At 41.8% G+C, this 20,144-nt stretch overlaps 1 protein-coding gene across 2 annotated transcripts in view; it reads right to left on the reverse strand.

Moving 5' to 3' along the window:
* Positions 1-1,131: 1,131 nt before the first annotated feature.
* Slc17a8 (solute carrier family 17 member 8) overlaps positions 1,132-20,144 on the reverse strand; it is a 53,846-nt gene continuing 34,833 nt past the window's right edge. The window contains exons 7-12 of one of the 2 annotated variants that reach the window (NM_153725.2): positions 19,637-19,776; positions 18,784-18,933; positions 17,108-17,240; positions 9,254-9,364; positions 4,711-4,838; positions 1,132-3,796 (exon numbers count right to left, since the gene is read on the reverse strand). In NM_153725.2, coding sequence (NP_714947.1) covers positions 3,455-3,796; positions 4,711-4,838; positions 9,254-9,364; positions 17,108-17,240; positions 18,784-18,933; positions 19,637-19,776 — 1,004 coding nt within the window. In that variant the 3' untranslated portion in view covers positions 1,132-3,454. The remainder of the gene's footprint in view (positions 3,797-4,710; positions 4,839-9,253; positions 9,365-17,107; positions 17,241-18,783; positions 18,934-19,636; positions 19,777-20,144) is intronic. The other variant, XM_087555918.1, reaches the window with a different exon arrangement.

Genomic DNA, 20,144 nt, shown 5'->3' on the forward strand with positions numbered 1-20,144 from the left:
AAGAGCCAGGGGAGGGGTTGGGGATTTAGCTCAGTGGTAGAGCGCTTGCCTAGCAAACGCAAGGCCCTGGGTTCGGTCCCCAGCTCCGAAAAGAAGAAAAAGGAAAAAAAAAAAAAAAAGAGCCAGGGGGAAAGGTAGAATGTTGTAGAATGCTATCTGCAAGGGATGCCATAGCCTTTGAGCTCTCAAATTCACAGCAACTGTAATTACCCATGCAAAAGTCTGAGACAAAGTCAACATCCTGTCACAGAGCAGGGAGGAACTCAAGGCCCCCTCCCACTCCCTGAAGATCTGCAAGCAGTTAATGGCTGCTGGGGAGAAGGAACATTTATAAGCAGCGCTGATAAGGTGCCCATGCTCTTGTGAACAAGCCTGATAAAAGTCATAGGATCACAAGAGAAAACAACAAAAATTAATGTAGAACGGAGACCAGATAGAGAAGAGAGAGGATCAGAAAGGGGGACACAACCGAAGTAGTGGGGCGAATAGGACCAGAAGACATTGTGCGCATGTGTTCATCAAGCTGTCACCATGGAGTCAATTGTTATGAATAAAAAAATATATGCTAATAATATTTAAAATAAAGCCACATCTTGAGAGAGGACGATAAGGTTTTCCAAAGCTGTGTCAGATGTGGATCTATAGACAGAAAAAGAAACTTGGCAGAGAAAGGAAAGAACTCTGGGTATTTTCTTAAGTCAAAGGCCGAAGTTCCAGCTTGCTGAGATTCCAGGGTGATGTGATTAGCCAAGGAAAAATAAAAGGGAAGGAAAAACGGATTTGCTGAGCTCGAGAGACTGTGGGGTGAGATAGAAACACTGGGCTCTGTATAGGATTTAACACCCAGGAAAATGTAACAAATAGTCTATTATATTTAAGACATAATTAATTATTCTCCTGCTCACTTTCAGGGATAGCCTAGACTGTAGTTTTTTGAAAAAGTACAACCATGACTTTATTTCGGTGATCAGCATCCTCAGGACTCCTCCCGCCGGAATCCACACTCCACTCTGAAGGGGAGCTCTGCAAACGGACAGCCAGGGCAAGATCTACGAGATCTGGCCCCTGTCCCTTGTCAGTGCTGTAAATGGCCCAGTGCAACCCGTGTGGAAAGAGCCTCACCACAAGAAACATGCTTTACAGCGTTTAATGCCACGATCAGCCCACCATTAAAAACAATCGTACACGCAAGTGAAAAGCAAAGTGTGGTATTTCTGCATGAAGTCAACGCGAACAATAGATTGTGTCATAATCTGCATTACCTTCATGGTCGTCATGAGGTGTTTTTCATACTTATAATTATTATGCCTTATTAACACACAAAGAAATAAGCACTATTTTTTCCTAATTTTTTTTTACTAAGAAAACAAGTACAATTTCCATAATAAACTCTGTGGCCAATGCATGAAATGACATGACACTCTTTCTTCACAGATGACATAGTCACACAGGAGTTAAGGACAATGCTGATGTGGCATCTATTTCTTGAGGGCTTCTTTATGCTCAAAACTGCTCTAGGGGACTTACATGGATTCACACAATAGGGGGATTTAACCGCATCTGATAACACAAAGCATCTACAAATGATATAAAGAATATCATTCAGTGGGAAGACCGCTCTTCCTTTTTAAAATCTATGATGTCTTTTTATTTTATTTATTTTTTAAAGTCTCTCTTTTTTTAAATTTTACTTTATTTATATGAGTACACTGTACCTGTCTTCAGACACACCAGAAGAGGGCATGGATCCTATTACAGATGGTTGTGAGCTACCACGTGGTTGCTGGGAATTGAACCCAGGACCTCTGGAAGAATAGGCAGGGTTCTTAACCACTGAGCCATCTCTCCATCCCTGGTTAGTCTTTCTATAAAGTGTATTATAACTCCTTGAGTATAGCAAGGGTCCAGAAATAAAATAAAATGGAAAAACCTAGAAAATAAATATTATGCAAATAAATCTTTATTTCATCATCATATTAAATTTTCCTCCTTAACATATAAATAAAATTTTCAAAACTAAGGAGCAGGAAAATAATTTTATTTTCTAATATGTGCTTACATGCTAACATTACCTTTTAAATGTATTTAGAGAGTACCCATGTAGTATCCATGTTATTGCCCTACATGATCACAGATGAATTCTTCAATACTAATTATAGCTTCTTTCGGATATTTTGACTGCAGTATTTCTCTATAAACCTGCTGTTATGCTTTTGTTTTCTATGAACATTACAGACAGAGTCATTATGAATCTTTTGGGCATAGTTTTATATCATCTGACCACACTTTCCAAGAAAGCTGGTGGCACACTTTTGTTTGAACAAAATTCTTTCAAGAGACTATTACCCAAATAGTCTCCCCTGGACCTGCTCCTTTGGTTATTAAATATCTTAGGGGCTTATAGTCGACTTGAGACATTACTTAACCAATTTCCTGATGCTGTAGAGGGTTTAAATTAATGACCAATCTTTCATATACTTATTTTCAACCATTCCTGGAGCCTGAGTTTTATGTGTTTCACTAGTCTGTGACTTTTGAAGAAAAAAATTCCCATCAATTTACCAAATTGTTTGGTCCAACAGATAATATAGTACCTTAAGGGTCTTTGATTCTAGAATTTCATATATTTGAATTCCCTCTGCCACACTAGTCTAAATAGTTACACACACATACACACAAACACACAAACACACACACACGCACATACACGTTTGCATGCACACACCCTTGACCAAACATGGAATTACCCACAAACCAACTGATTTCAGTTTTTGTATTTGTCATTGAAAATGACCCTACACTCAACTGAACCCTTCCTTCCTTCCTTCTTCCTTCCTTCCTTCCTTCCTTCCTTCCTTCCTTCCTTCCTTCCTAAAACTCCTGGTCATCTGCCAGTCTCAGCTTTGGCTCTGAGAGGACAACCTTGGGTGGGCCAACCTAGTCATTTAATGTTCTTAGTTGTAAAATGGGTACAATAACTATATTAGGGTGTGGGAGTTAAATAAGAATGTTCATAAAGCACCTGGCACAACCAAGGGCCCCCGTGAGTGATTCCCTTCATTAGGTTGCAGAGATTGTCCTCTACATGGATATCCTTGGAGATGGGGTGGCAACCACCATGTACTCTTCTCCAGACCAAAGAGGGATTTCTTCAGTGTTTATTTGAGCAACAAGCCACTCCTTATTCTTCTAGCCATTTCTTCCTGAATAAATTGTTCTTTTGAGAGAAGGCTCAACAGCCAATGCCCAATTGCCCCCCCCCAAAAAAATATGATCAACTATCTAATTAACTGAGACCAAGATCCATACGCCCATCTTTGTAAGAAGGCATTTTTCTTCTCTGTTGTTGATTTAGTCTCCCCCTTTCCTGTGATTTGGCCCCCTGGAAGGCCAAGGTATGGGAAAAGCAATGGGTGTGGAGACTTCTGGTTGTAAGCTGAGGGGAAGATGCACGTTAAGATGTTTCTGAAAAGTCCTCTTCATTCTGGTAGGATAATGGCTCCTCCCCCTCGAAGGCGGATTCTCTCTGTTGTCTCCGATCCGTCTTCTGGACCTCACAATTCTGGGTGGTGGCTCCATAAGACATCTTCTTTCTGGGACTTACGAAAGCCTCGTGGTTGAGTTCTGTTTCCTCGGCTAATTCATCTTGGTCAATGATTCCACATTTCTCCTCAGAGAGATTCTCTGGATCAGCCCAGTCCTGTTTTTCCCCAGAAGCAAAGACCCCGTAGAAGATGACTCCACTGTAGTGCACCAGGGCTGCTATGAGGAACACATTCTGCCATTCTTCCCGGGTCTAACAAAGGAAACACAGTGGCAGTTAATAGGTTAAGGCAATACAGAAGTTATCAATGAGCCCTAACAGCCTCCCCTAGGATGAAAGCATTTGCCTCTCAAAGACCACATTGTGTGTCCATGTAGACCTCAGACTTGTATTAGAGCTAATATCCAGAACTTATAATTATTTGAGTTCTTGAAAATGAAAGGCCAAAATGAATGCTATTTTATTATAAATGTAACTATATATATACATATATATTTAAATAAATATGCAAAAATTATAGGTCACATGAGGTTGAAGAGATGACTCAGGGGTTAAATGCCTTGTATGTCCTTGTAGAGGATGCATGCTCAATTCCCAGAATCCATATGATAGCTCACATCCATCCTGAGTGCAGTCAACTGAACCCCGGTCCTCTTAAGGAACAGCAAGTGCTCTAAGCTTCTGACCCATCCCACTAGCCCCCTTAAAGGCTCTTAAGAAAGCCCATTAACCTCTTATTTATTTTCTCACAAAAGAGGAGGGAAGTCTTGCAACCTTACGTGTGACATTCTAAGTAATGAGTGGAAACCGGCTACCCAATGTTAGCACTTAAAATCATAAAGCAGTCTTAAATAAATCATTCATCTTGGTTGCCTGACTTTCTTCTTTGAAACAATCTCTATGGCCTTTACTTCTCTCCCACAAACATTCATTTCTCAGCTAAGAAGATGTGGAACTAGATAGTGATTAATATCGCTGCCATCGGTAAACAGTGAAGCAGGAGGAAATGAGGAAGAGGAGGAGGAAGAGGAGGCAGTTTTTCAAGACCTAGTCAAGGACAGGGACGCACACACTGATACAGTAGGGTGAGTCACAGAGCTCTCAAGTTCATGTGGGGCTTCTTCTGCCCTGATACTGTAGCCCACAGCCACAAAGGAGATCATTACCTTGTGCTTGGTCATTGCACCAACAATGAGGGGACAAACCATTCCAGAGAGGGTTCCCACGCCATTTGAGATCCCCATGAGGATGCTGGCATATCGTGGAGCAATGTCCAGGTGGTTGACATTGAAACCTATGGTAAAAGCCAAAACCTCAAAGTCACAGTTGAGAACAGAATCCCTAACTCTCTTTGGGAAATCTGTGGTTTGCCCCAAGGCTCATCAATCAGTACATGATCAGGATCATCTAGTATATGTTTAATGGTTATTTTACCAAGAAGCTCTGATTGGATATTGCCAATCTGTGCCTTCACAAAGCAGGACTATATGTGCTAATTAACAATGTGTCTATGGGCTCTGGTAAGTGAGACTTAGAGCAAATGAGCCCAGAAGATCCTAGAACTCCAAAACCAAAAACACCCATGGCCTACACTGTATCCATTTAAAGCAAATGACCAAAACCTATAGAACAGAACTTGACCTTACAGTGTAGCATCTCCCAGCCCACCACTCAAGGTCCTAAAAGAGACTGGGTTGGTGGTCACGTGATGTATGACAGAGGATGTTTACCAGCTACTTGCATAAGTATAAGCAGGAGTCTCATTAAATTATAAAGGATCTTCATGTTTCAAGTCTGTGTGTTTGGGTTCAAAGCTTATTTCTCAAGTGTAATCAAGTAAAGAAATATCTTACTATCTGTAAAAGGTGCTGTGACATAGGAAATATATAGATGTGAACACCCGTGGTAAACAGCTATGTTATTCTAACCACACAATGCCATGGCAAGCAGTTAACACTATTCTAACTACACAACGCCAAGCTATATTATTCTAATTACACAATACAATGGTAAACTGCTGTGCTATTCTAACCACACAACAGCTCCTGGGCTATAGCTGTTGCTGCTGTCACTGAGAAGCATCTCCTGTCTCCCCATCATTAAGGGCTTCTTCTATCCGAGAAGATGATGCTAGAAGCCATCTGCCACTGCTCTTCTACCACCAGAAGGGAAGAGTAAATCAACTGAAGGAGACAGAGGAGGGCAAGCATTGCAAGAAGCTCAAGTCCCCAGAAACCAACCCTGGCCATAGAACCCAGGGGTGTATGTAGGAATTAGACCTCAACTCTGAGAGCTTAACTGAGATGCTAATCTGGACTAAAGAGTTAACATCCTTGGCCCTCCGTCTCTTCATCTGCAGGTCGGAGTGATCATTCTTATAGAACTGTTGCAGAAATTAAACTAAATAATAGTGTGTTAAATAAATCGTCACTGGAAGTGAAAGCCAGGTTCACTCTTCTGTTCATTTATTTTATTCATTTAGAGATAACCTCTTAGGTTGGTCTCAAACTCACAGACTTAAACCATCCTCTTGCCTCAGCTTCCTGAATACCTGGGATCACAGGCATACATGGTATCTAGCAATTCCCATGGGTGTAAGGCATAGGCAACCGTCTGCCCTATATCTGCCCTACAGGAATCACTCAAACACTAGTTATTTACCAGTTTAAGCCACTGAAAGTATAGCAAAGGATTCTGGGTTTTGTTTGTTTAGACATCTGCTTCCTTTGTTTTATGAGCTACTTGTTAATATATTAAACTTGTCCCTTGACACTTTCTTTCTTAAAAAGAAATGGAGCTCAGCTATTTTATTTCTAGTTCTGTGTGTATATGCATGTGCCTGCACATGAGAACAGATATCTGCAGGAGACTAGAAGGTAGCATCAGATCCCCTGGAGCTGGAGTTATGGGTGGTTCTGAGTCACCTGACATGGGTTCTCGGAAGCAAACTCAGGAATCACTCTTAACTGCTGAGACGTCCCTCCATGCCCTGCCCTGTTCTTTGACAATTTCATGCATGTATATAATATATACTGATTAGTCTCACCTGCCATCCCTGCCTACCTTCCCTCTACTCTACAAATCCCTTCCGTACACTCTTGACTGTTTGTTTTTATAACCTGCAGAGTTTAAATAGGCTCTGTATCTGAACATGGGCTTAGAGCTATCCAGTGAAGCTGGAGAGCTCAGTGATGAGTGCACAACTACAGCAGTGATTTCCCACTCCCAGAATCTGGCAGTATAGCAAATAGTAGAGTAGTGAAGGGAAGGCCGTTAGCCCTTCACCCATTCACGACTGTCAGTACACCTTTTCCAGATCAAAGTACCAGACAATTGGAACATAAAACAGCTGCATGATATGTTATTCTTACTGTTATTTGAATACAATAAATACTTTATTAGAAAAGAAACCAGAGATAAGAGGCAATTAATAGGGTTGTGGAGCATTCTGTTCTGATACAGGGCCAGCCTGGGCATTGGTGTCCAGCTAAAGAGAAAGCGAGGAAATCCATTGGGTTTCTATCTACACAGTACTGGTGTTCCGATGGGAAAGTCATTGAGAAACTGGGACACTGACTTTCGTAGCAGTCTGAGCGAGAACTATAGGCAACTGGGGAAGGCTAGAAATAGGAGACATGGCCTTCTCTAGGGAAGAGCACACCGATTGGTTGTCTTGCACCAAACTATCAGCCATGAAAATACACATACAAGTAGCATTATATGGACTGAACAGTTACATTATATAGGAGTGTATATGTATATACTATACGTATGCAGTAACAATTAGTAAAAGTAAAAATCGGCCATGAATTTGAAAAAGAATGGGGAGGTATATGTGGAAGGGTTTAAGGAGAGGAAAGGGAAGGAGAAGTGTTATAATTAAACTATAATCTCAAAAAATTTAAAGGGGAAAAATGACCAACATGGGGTAAATGCCTTAAGGCAGCTGCTGTGGTTGGAAGAATGGGGTCGTGACTCTTATTTTTTTTTAACATCTTCTTGAGAATTCAATGGCAGTCCTGAAGAAAGGAAGCCATCTGAAGGTTTCTCAATATCTCTGGGGACAAGATATGAATCTCTTTTGTATGGCAGACTTATTGAGAGAAGATTTCCCTCAGCCTCCTCCTGGAAACACATGAAGATTGCCATATTCTTGCTAGTCAACATGTAGACTGTTACCAAGTACAATGGCACATACTTACAGTCCTTGTAGTGGGAGGCAGAGGAAGGAGAATCTAGAGTTCAAGGCTAGCCTGGGTTATATAGGAAGCACAACATCAACCCGAGATACATAGGGAAACCATAGTCTAAGAGAACCGTAGGTTGGGATATAACTCAGTGATAAAGGAGTTGAGTAGAATGCACAAAGTTCCTCCAAAACAATGTAGATGTTGATCCAGGTCATTCTGCAGAGCTTGTTGGGAAAGCAGAATTGTATGCCCTACTCTGGATTTTATAAAGTAGAAACTATATTTTGTTAGGTCCTAGAGTAGCTCCTATGTACACGGACATTTGGGAAGCATTGGGCCCATAGTATTCAGAGTAATTAAACAACGATAACAGTAAGTGCATAAAACTTTACTCCTCATGCAACACTGTGGTAAGACCCTGAGTAGTTGATTTCCTTCGAACATAAATTCTACTCTGGTAAAGATTTTTAATTGTCCATTGCAATATCTAAAGAGCTGAGAGAGCCCAGCACTAATGGATGCCCAGTACTGATGAGAACAGTCCTGATTTAGCAAGTCATGAGAGAGATTCATGAAAGAAACCAGGGCATCCTCCCGACAACATATAGACACTGCTGGCATGTGCCTCCAGTCTCCAGATCGAAATTTAAGTAATCTAGCACATTATTTCTACACAAAAAGAAGTCAAGAGGGGTCTCAGACCTAGCTCTGTGTACCCCCAAACCCAAGTTGTTGGCTGCAAACTCTTTAAAAACAATCTTTTCCCTAATGTATTTACTGATGAGCTCTATTTTGATAAATACTTCAGGCCTCTCTCAGGGTAGTTTGGGAAACAATTACAATAGTTTTCTATTCTGGTATATTTCCGTTCTGTTTGATGCTTAAAGTGGCTTAGGGACAAAGAAGTACTTGGAGGCAATCAGACCTCTGTCTCTGTCCTTCTTTTACTGTTAACTGTGTGACAATAGGAAAATTATTATTATTATTATCATCATCATCATCATCATCATCAACAACAACAACAACATTTCTACTTGTTCTAAAGGACTCCCACCCTACCGCAGACCTGAACCTTCTTGCTTAAAATAAAAACAATAAAGTAGACAAAAACTTATTGAAAATGCTCTAAGCGCTACCAGTGCTTGTAATCACATGTCAAATGGCATGGACATTTGAGCTATAATTAGCAGTCCTCCAGTAGGAAGTGCAACGTCAGGTAGAGTGACTTGGGGCTAGCCTGGGACACATGTCTGGGTTCTGCTTATACCTTGGGGAAAACAGCTACATTCGTGTACTTTCCCATGATAGAATTAGGACAGACAATTCCAGTTAGAATGGGCTCTGAGCCCATCCCTGATGGATCTCATGTCACCTCACACAATGATGCTCTGTGCAGTGGCTCTGTTCCTTGGGAACCCCTAGGCTATTAAATGAATGTGCTCTAATTCCCTTGTCCTTCTGTCCCTCTAAGGCTTAGTAAATCTACACACATGACTCAGAAACTTAGAGAATGTTTTACCTGAAATTGCAAAGCCACTAAATCCTACAGCAAGCACCAGGAAGGAGATAGCCACTCCTTTGGTATGGGAAAACCCAACCACCAGGAGCAAGGTTGCCTCCATGCCAAAGCCTGCAAATAGAAACAGAAGAATTGTCATGTGTCTGTCTGTCCGCCAAAGCTACTGACTTAGCACATGAAACTCACCCATGTTCATGAACCTGAGTTTTTAGTGCATACATCCTAGCTCAGCATCTACAATTTTCCTCGATGGTCATGGCTGCATGACTATGCTATTGCCTAGGTGTTCCGTGAACTTTCTACCTTGCTACCTGGTGCACCTTGAACAACAAATCATCCTGGTAGGTTCAGCGATGGTCCTGGGATGAGGAATGAGTGGTTTATCCTTCAGTAGTTGCTCCTGCTAATCTGTGTGGTATATATACAGTCAGTGGCCCCCTTGGACGATGTAAGTTGTGATCTCCTACGTGACAACACTCCTCTAGTGCTTTCTTCCCAAAGCAAATAGCTATAATTATCCTCCGAAATAAAAGTTCCTTAGTCAGATGTGGTGGCTCAGGCCTGGAGACTGAGGCCAAGTTACAGTGATCACAGATTGAAGGACAGCCTGGGCTACACAACGAGTTAAAAGTAAGTCTATCAAATAGTGAAATCCTATTTCAATTTAAAAGAAAAAAAAGAAACCAAGAAGATCCCAGTACTTCAAAGGCAGAGGTAGGTAGAGCTTTAATTCAAGACCACCCTGGACTACATAATGAATGCCAGGCCACCTTAGAGCTACATGGTGAGACTCTGTCTCAGGAAGAAAGAAGAAAGAGAGACAGACAGAAGCAGAGAGAGGGGTATGGAAAGAGAGAGAGAGAGAGAGAGAGAGAGAGAGAGAGAGAGAGAGAGAGAGAGAGAGAGAGATAGGGAGGCGGGGAGGGGGAGGGAGAAGGAGAGAGACTATTCAGCACACAGAAAGATGCTATAAATACCATCACAGAGGGTGGGGGATAATTAGAGTGGAGGCTTCATTCTGGAAACCGGCTGCTGAGTCCACAAATCTCCACACAGTGATCTTATAGTTGCTTCCAAGTCAACAAGACCAACTGAGTGTTTGTTCCTCTTCCTTACACGCCCCAAAGTCCCAAAGCAAACCACCGCTCCCACTTCCTTCTCCCTTTCTCTAGGTCAGTCAAAAGCCTACCCATGTTTAGTGCTTAGACTACAGAGTCAGAAAGGCCTGACATCAGATTCTGCCTCGAAATCACAACTTGTGTAACCTTGGACCAGTTATGCCATCTCTTCATCCCTTGTGTTAAAAAGCAGAGCCAAACGCCCTGCAGGAGCAGTGGAGGAGGAAAGGAAGTTGGGTATTCAAGGCACTGAAGTGCACATAGTTGTACATATGGTCACAGACAGCCAAGCAGAAACTTCAGGAACATCGAAGACTTTCTTGAATCCTTGGCTTCCATATAAAACTGCACATAGCCTTAGACATTACTATCAGATCTCACTTGTGCTTTTCCCATCTTTGCCTTGGCCTTAGTTCTCGCTTCCATCACCTGTACTGCTAAACAGGATTGGTAGCCTTCTTCTTGGACTTCTCATGCATCTGCCGTACAGTCTTTCTAAATGACATGCTCAGTGGGACTCTGCTTGCCAATGGCTATGCGTCACTAGTGCAATCTAATGGCAGCCCTCTGGCTCCTCTAGATCCTTCTCTGCCAGCCTCACCTCTGCTCCCCAACAAATCATCAATGCAAGCTTCTGCGTGGTAGCAACACAGCCCTCTAGCCACTTCCTGTGGGTTCACAGCGTCCTCATCCTCAACCAGTGTGATGGTTTGTATGTGCTTGGCCCAAGGAGTGGCACCACTTGGACGTGTGGCCTTGTTGGAGTAGTTGTGATCTTGTTGGAGTAGATGTGTCACTGTGGGTGTGGGCTTTAATACCCTAGTCCTAGCTGCCTGTAAGTGAATATTCTGCTAACAGCCTTCAGATGAAGATGTAGAACTCTCAGCCCCTCCTGCACCATGCCTGTCTGGATGCTCCCTTGATGATAATGAACAGAACCTCTGAAGCTGTAAGCCAGTCCCAATTAAATGTTGTCTTTATAAGAGTTGCCTTGGTCATGGTGTCTGTTCACAGAAGTAAAACCCTAACTAAGATAACCAGTAAAATGCATCCAGATCATCTGCCTACTCCTCTAGTCCAACCAGGAAGGAAGAAGACCCAGTCTCCAGAATGATGCTTAAAATTATTGCCATTTGATAAAACCCCTGAGGGTATGTAGTTCCCTAAACCTCCACTGATGGTGCTCTTCAAGTCAGGGCAAATTTAAGGGAATTTTAAAGGAAAATGTGTGTTCAAGGTATGATCATATAAATTATTATGCAATCTAATAATCATGAAACTTGAGCTATCCAAATGATTCCCACTAAACACTTTTGCTCATCTAAAATATCTAAACTGATAGAAAGTTGAACACCAACACCTTATGGTAATACAGTTCTTACTTCCCGTTGTCTGTACTATTCCCAGAACATGTGCTTTTTCTTTCTTGAAGTCTCCTCTTCTCAATAATATTTTTGTTTATTGGGGAAAAAAAGATAACCAGTAAAACCATCTCCCTCCTCTTTGTCTTCCTTTTCTCTTATTTCCTAGAACTTGTCAATGATGCTTTATCATTTTTTTATTTGCATTTAACCTCTCCTATGAATTTGTACATTTTTATGCATGCTAAACAAGCGAGGCAAGCACTCAGCAGTGTGTTACAACCCTAATCCTCGGCTCTTTGCAACAAGGTCTTTCTATGTAACTAGGCTGACCAGGTTCTGTCTCTGAGTGCAGGGTTACAGGCATGTTTCACAACACCCAGCTTACAAAGATACACTCCTCTTGTGTATGACCTACACATGGTCTGCATGCACATCTCTGTGTTCACACGTTCATGGGTACATGCATGTACACAGGCATGTAGAGCCCAGAGGTTGATACTGAGTGTCTTCCCTGGTCACCCTCTACTTACTACTTATTAAGGCAGGCTGTCTCACTGGACAGAGCCCACAGTTCAGTTAATCTAGCTTAGAGATGCTCTGCCAAGGAGATATGAGTGATTCAGATCTGAACTATCGCCCTCATACTGCTATGGCAAGCACTTTGTCCACTACCCATCTCTCCGTCATAAAACTACCAAGCTGCCATGTAGTGGGTACTGAATATATTCATTGGTGCTAAGAAAGACAAAGAGATAAAAATACAAAGTTGTATACCGAGCCTGAGGGGGGAAAGCCACCAATGGTCTTACACAATGGTGGACCCTAGATGCTGTAATAAGGCCGGCCAGGTAACATGAACACATGGGCACAAAGTGGCAAAAATGTTACAGAGTTATCAAACCACTCCCTGATTGTATTTGAGGTCTCTTCCACAGGAGGGCATGCTCTGGTTCTGTAATTCCCTCAAAAGCCCTTCACTAAGGAGGTTCTAGGCCTTAGAGGGAAGCAGCAGCCTATTACTGCTCCTTTGCTAAGTAGGCATTTTATCAGACCAAATTCTTTTATGTTAATACCCATAGATTCGTGCTGACTTTTGTCAGAAAAGCCTTTCTTTTTCAGCATATCATCCTGCACCCAACCCTCACCAGGCTTGAAGAACATCACAGAAAAGAGCTGGTGAGAAGGAGGAGGGCTGTGGAACGCTGTCTTCTACACATGGTGTAGTTATTGCACTCATACGTTGCAAGCAGCAGGAGCTACCTGTACAATATCCGCACAAGATCAAGCCAGTCAACATTCTAACACAGGAGGGGAAGTGTGCTCCTAGCTGAAAAGCTACTGACAATTAGTGACTTCTGGGAAAGTGGAGTCATTTTTCTTCAAGTAGAGAGCTGCTGGAAAGTTATCATCTGTGCTCCAGTAAATAATCTCACACCCATACACGTAAGCAACCAAATCACATGCAGTAGAATATCTTTTGAAATATAAGAAAGTCAGTAAGGAGAAGTGTTTCTGAGAAGGGGGAGATAGATTAAAAAAAAAAAGAGGGGATTTGGATGAATATAGCCAAAATATATTATATGTGTGTATGTGAAATTGTCCAAAAAGAATTTTAAAATCAAAATAATATAATATATTATTATGTGTATATAATGTGTGTATGTGTGTATCGAGAGAGAGAGAGAGAGAGAGAGAGAGAGAGAGAGAGAGAAGAGATGGATGAAATACAAGCTACAGAAACATGTAAACCTTGCCTGTTTATTGTTTTTCTAAACTCATGGGGTCTTTTTCAAAGATGTTATAAAGTGGCAAAGCATTGGTATTTCTTTAGATGGATATCTAAGGAGAGCCATCTAAGTGGGAAAGCATTATGATTCAAAACTGTGGCGTTGTGAGCTAGGGAGATTGCTCAGCATGTACAGTAGCTGCTGCCCAACAGAAAAGCCTGAGTTCAGATCCCCAGAACAGCATCCACATGAAAGCTGGGCAAAGCCATGCATATGGGTAACCTCAGCCCTGGGAGAGTGCATACAGGTGGATCCCAATGGCTCGACAGCTAGCCAGTCTAGCTAATCGCCAAACTCTGGATTCAGTGAAAGATACTGCCTCCAAAAAAGAATTAATGAATGATAAAGAAAGATGGCCAACATTGACCCCTGCCCTCCATACATGGACAAACACACACACACACACACACACACACACAAACACACACACACACACACACACACACACCATCTACACACAAATAATGTTTTTGTACTTGGGATATACTAACTCGGTGGTAGTATAACTCATTACTACATATGAGGGCAGAGATTAAAACTTCAGTGCAGACATTACACCTTTCCGATGACCAACCTTGGAGCCAGCGCTACAGATTTTCATGGCAAAAATGACTTACATCGGCTCCTCTATTAAAATCCATTTCCCAAATGATTGTATAGTTACTCCTGCTGAATAAGGAATGTTACAGTAACAGTAAAGGTCCAGTCAGGGAAATTTGGTATGTTTCCGTCTGGTCAAGAAAATAGAATCACTGACCTGAGGGAGACTTAAAGTCACAATGGAGCAAGTCATTCACCTGAGACCACTCATTGGAAAGTTGGATCTACTTTAAACCATGTGAAAGAGGTAGAAGAAATAATTACCCCTTTAATGACATATTTGATTTTTAAAAAATAAATGTTTTTATTATTCTTTGAGAATTTCATACACTATATTTTGATCATATGCACTCCAACTCCTCCCTTTCACTCCTCCAAAACCCATCTCCATCCCCAGACACCAACCCCATGTTCTTTTTAAATAACCTATGGACTCGAATTTGTGCTGTTCAAATACTTTTAAGTGTGGGACCAACCACCAAAGCAGGGTTAACCTACCTGGACCCCTAACCCTTAAAGAAAACTGACACTCCTCAGTACTGGGAACCAAAGACAATAAGAGTTGAGACGCCAAAAACCTATTTCAAAGTCTTACTTTGAAAAAGGATCAGTGAGCACAAGGAACATTCAAATAAGCAGGGGATGAAGCCAGGAAACACATTCAAGACCTAGATTTAAAAGTTACCGGGGTTGGGGATTTAGCTCAGTGGTAGAGCGCTTGCCTAGCAAGCACAAGGCCCTGGGTTTGGTCCTCAGCTCCGGAAAAAAAAAAAAGTTACCAAAGTGGATTATTGGCAACTTGGAAGCTAAATTTTAACACATGGAGGACATTTGAGATTCTGAAGAAGAAGCGAACAGAAATGCTGGGGATAAATCTATTGGCCAATTAAAAAGCACAGTAGAAAACATCAACAGACAAGACCAAGCAAGTAAAATTTCACAGACAGAGGACAGGGCTAAGACAATGATACATGAGACACTTCTAAGCATATGGATGAGCATGAGCAAGTCTCACAAGAACTCTAAGACACATTCAAGAGAGCAAACTCCTAATGGCCTACAAGTCAAGAGAAATACTTAAAGTAAAAAAAGAGTGGACAATGTATTTGATTAAATTTATAGTGAAAGGGCTCCCAAATCTAGAGGAAGTAGTGGGCATCCAAGAAGTATCTAGACTCTCAATCAGGTATAGCCAGAGAAAAACCTCTCCATGTCATAGATGGATGTCAAAACTACAAAGCAAGAAAATGATATTAAAGGAAACGTCAGCTTGCCTACATTTCAGAATAACATTAGATCTCTTAGTATCAAACCTAAAGCAGAGGAAAGCATCAGATGATGTTTCAAGCCCTGGAGGTAACTTCCAACCCAACATGCTATACCCAGCAAGGTAATATTTTTAATTGATGGAAAAATCATTCTTCATGAGACACCCAGATAAACACAAACTACGGCAATAAGACAACCATGCTGGTGTTGCAGAAAATACTTAAAGGAATGCTATACTCAGAGGAAGAAGAATATCTCACTCATCCATCTGTGAATTAACCTACTCATGAAATTTGTAACTTCATAACCCAATCGCTTCTCAATGGCGCTACTAGCTGGGGTACCAAACCTTCAATGCATCATGCTTTGGTGTCACTCATACCTACACTCTTGCATACTTGTAGAGAAGAATGGGGTAAGGAGAGAATGTGAGCAGAGCTCATGGTGAAGAGATTGTGAGTGAGCAAACCATAGACAGAAGATATGGGCACATCAGTCTAGAAGGACAATGAACCTGTGTGGAATGAAGCAGAGGGGTGAGACATCTGCTATTTTATTAGCTTATAATCGCTGGCTGCCATAAGCTTAACAACTCAAAACAACACACACTTATTACCATACAGCTCTGTAAGTCATGTACTAAGTGGGCCATCACGAGATGAAAGCAAGCTGTCAGCAAAGCTGCGTTTGTTGAGAAAACATCAGTCTGTTCTTGCCTCAGCTGGTTTCCAGAGTCCATTCGGGATTCTTCCCAATTCCACTGCCATGACCCTTAACCTACCACCTCCTGTCTCAAGAAAACCTATAGATATACTGGGCGTACCTAATTAATGTAAAATAATCTCTCCATCTCAAGACCCTTTAATTTAGGGCATGATGATATAGCTAAGTTGGCAGACCGCTTGCCTAGCGTGCACAAAATTGGATCCCCAGCACCAGATAAGCAGGGTGTGTGCTACATGCCTATAATCTCAGCACTCAGAAGATAGAGACCTGGGGATCAGAGGTTCAAGACATGCCTCTGCAATGCACTGAGTTCAAGACCAGCCTGCGATACATGGGAGGCAATCTCAACAACAGCAACAACAACGACAAAAAAACAATCTTTAAGTTAACCATACCTGCAAAATCCTATTTGACTTGTGAATGAACAGGATCCTAAACACAATGCCCTAAATCTTCATTTCCTGCCCACCATTCGGGTTCCTCAATCATAATCGCATGTCCTCTGTGTTTTACCCAAACATAAACACACACATAAAACGAAGAAGAAAAGGAAGTACACTGTGTAAGCTAATAGGTGGATAGGTATATGGAAAAGATAATTAACAAGCAGATACAGAGCCAGAAGTTATATTACTTTGGCTTCAGAATAGATGGAAGCGTTTCTTTGGTTTTAAGTGTGCCCTGATTGATCAGCCATCAGCTAAGTTGTTCTGCCCAGATTTCACAAGTACCAGCTACCTGACCACTTGGCAGGGATATGGAAGACACCATTCAACTATATACAAGGAGATGGACTCTGAGGTCTTCGAGATTCGTTACAATGGTTAGTCTCAGTCTGTCCAAGCCTAATAAAGGCCAATCTTGAAAGCTAAGCCTGGTTGAGCTGAGTTAGCACTTGGATAGGGACCATGCCTGGGCTGGCTCTGAAGTAATCCCTGTACTTCTGTTTGCTCTAGTTCTACAGAAACCACTTCCTGCCATATACATTACCTCCACAATTCATGATCTTTCTGACAGCAGTTGTGGTCAAAATCTTTCGGCTTCTTAAATAATCAGCCAGTTGTCCTCCAATGGGTACCACGATTGTCATCACCATGTGTGGGACAGCTGACAAGAGACCCACCTGGAAGGAAAAGAAACAAGGAGTCACCTTACATTCTGCTGAGAGGTCTTTACAAGTCCTACACAGCCCCACAGCCATTACCAAGTTTATCATTTAATGTGGGATATCAGGATGTGAACTAACCACTAAGCAGTGAATGGTAGAGTGACTCTGTGTATGGGCCAACCGTCTTGACCACCAGACTGAAAGCTCCCTAGGATTACAGACAACTGTTACTCATCACAAAGGTGCCAGTATCCAGATTATGTTGGCTCTTCTAACCTTTGCTTGCTATCAAGCCTATAGCTAGTCAGGCATCTACCTCTGCCTGGCTGTTGTTCTTTCTCTTGAAGAAAGGAATTTTTTTCTCTCATAATGATTAGTTTGTTTCATTATCAAAACCTCCCTTCTTAGTCACAGGCAACCTAATGACAATGGCTGGGGGCGTTGAGGGAGGTTCTTTCTAAACTCATAAGCAACCATGGCTACTGCGACATTATTCATCATTATGGAAAAAAGACTGGTCTGAAACTTCACCTCAGTGTTTTTTCTGCCACCTAAGGAGCAGATGTTGCATTTATTTATGTGAGGGAGGGATCTGGTCATAGCACACATGTTGAGGTCAGAAGACAGCTTGCAGGAATTGAATCATTCCTTCTACTATTTGAGTCCTGGGGACCAAACTCAAGTAATCAGACTTGATCATAAGCAACTTTCCCGATGAGTCAGCTTGCTAACCCACAATATGTAGGTGGTTCTGATGTTAAGGTCCTATTCCCAATTGGTTCTTGATCTGTCAGTAAAGAAAGTCAAGGGCCAACTACTGGGTGGAAGTTACAGGCAGGACTTCCACATCCCTGGAGGAAAAGGGATGCAAGGAAGTGGATAGGGAGTTTATCATGCTTTGGAGAAAGGAGAATCAGGCAACCATGTGAGGTCTCAGGAGGAGTGAGGAGTGGTAAGCTGCAGCCTCTCCTACAGGCAGGTGATCAGGGAGTTTAGCAATTAAAGTTTAGGGTAGGTGGGAGTGACTGAGATAAGAAATTGGTAATGGTATAATTTTCCAGGCGGAAGATAGTACCAGGCACCCAGCAACTGTGCCAAGAAGGCAAATTGAAATACTGTGTGTGTGTGTGTGTGTGTGTGTGTGTGTGTGTTTTATCTGAGGATTCAAGGGAAGCTTGGAGGGGGCTGGTATCGTGGCCACTTCCCAGAGCAAAAGCAAGTAGAAGATAAAAACTACATGTAATAACAATGAGTAGTTTATAAAGAGAAAAACCCACTCCATTGAATCTTTTTACCTTTGAACAAATATTCAATGTTTACATTAGCTTTAGAAACACTCTCAGACTAGATAGAGCTATGACTTTAAAAGGCAGATTAATACATCTTTGATCCCTACTAAGAAAAAATTAAATAGACTATTGTTTGACCTTCGGTATGCTGTGTCATAGAACTGTTATGAATGATGGTAGCCATTTTAATTATTTCATCATGCAAAATTATTTTCAGTTGGATCAAGACAGTTAAAGTTCAAGAACGTTGGAAGCATTTGTGCATTTACCTTACTTATTGCAAACCCAAAGACCTCTTCAAAGTAAGCAGGCTGACTTATTAAGAGCAAATAGAAGGTCCAGCTTCTACAAAAGTTTGCCACAATAATGGCATAGACAGGCAAGGATGTGAAAAACCTTCTCCATGGTGTGTTGAATTTCTAGGGAGTAAAAAAGACCATGAGACTTTGAGCAAAGGCACCGACATCTTACTTCTGTAAGAAGGCATAGAGATTATGAGGTCTTTGTGCTGAGATAAGCTCTAGAGAAACCAGTCATGTTAAGCACTCAGACTTGTCTCTTCAACAGAAGGGATGTATATACCAGTCCTACCCAGAAGGCTGGGAGTACATATAGTTAATAACATGGTGACCTTTGCTATCTGTAGGGCCAGACCTCACCTGAATCCCCCAGACTATAATGTTTATCCCAGACTCTCCTCCATACATTATCCTCATGGGAAATGCCATATTTACTTTATAGCCTGGTGACCTCTACACTATCTGTAAGACTGAGCCCATAACAGATCCTAGTCCCTTAAGCTATAGAACACAGCTTCACAGTAGAAGTCACACGTACTTTTGCAAGAGTTTCAATGTCGTCGTGCCTTAAGCTTTATTATGTACGTGGGGTTGAGATCATGGTTACCAGGAACTTTTCCCAAAGGTGTACGATACTTAAATATGTCTAAAATAAACGGCCCAGTGTCAGACTCTAGAAGTTGGAACCCCCACCAACTACTGAGCTGTGCTGAACAGTTGCCTTTGCATGGATCATTCCGCTGCCAGCAGTAGCTTTTGCAGGTAGTACAGTCACGGAGAGAAATGAGAAAGAGATCAGACCCTACCTTTCGTCCATACTTACGCTCAGACTGGCCAAGTTGGCGCCTTCTCCTATACTTGTCTCTATGTAGGTCCGTTCTTCATTGGATATTGTTGGGTGAACTGCTGGACACTCATAAGCCTGCAGCAGCCAAAACATGTACCAAATAATTCCAAACATCCCTGCAGACAAAAAAATAAATAAATAAAAATAAAAAGGTTCAGCAGCAAGGCCTCATTGGCTTCTATCTAACTGTCCAGGTTTTTCCTAAAATAATATTTTTACTGTTTATTTGGGAATTTCACATAATTCACCCTGATCATACTCACATCCCACTCCTCCCAAGTCTGCCTACCCATCCTTGCAATCCCCCCACCCCCACCAAGAAGAAACAAACAAAAATCCTCAAGTCCTATTTGTATTGCCCACACATTCCCTGGAGCATGGTGGAGCTCCCAGTGGCCAGTCCCTTAAAGAAAACTGAGTCCTTCCCCATCCACACCCCCACCAGAAGCCACCAAATGTGGAGAGCTATAATTCAACATCCCTG

Source organism: Rattus norvegicus, chromosome 7 (genome assembly GCF_021556685.1).
Source record: "Rattus norvegicus strain SHRSP/BbbUtx chromosome 7, alternate assembly SHRSP_T2T, whole genome shotgun sequence".
Taxonomy (NCBI): Eukaryota; Metazoa; Chordata; class Mammalia; order Rodentia; family Muridae; genus Rattus; species Rattus norvegicus.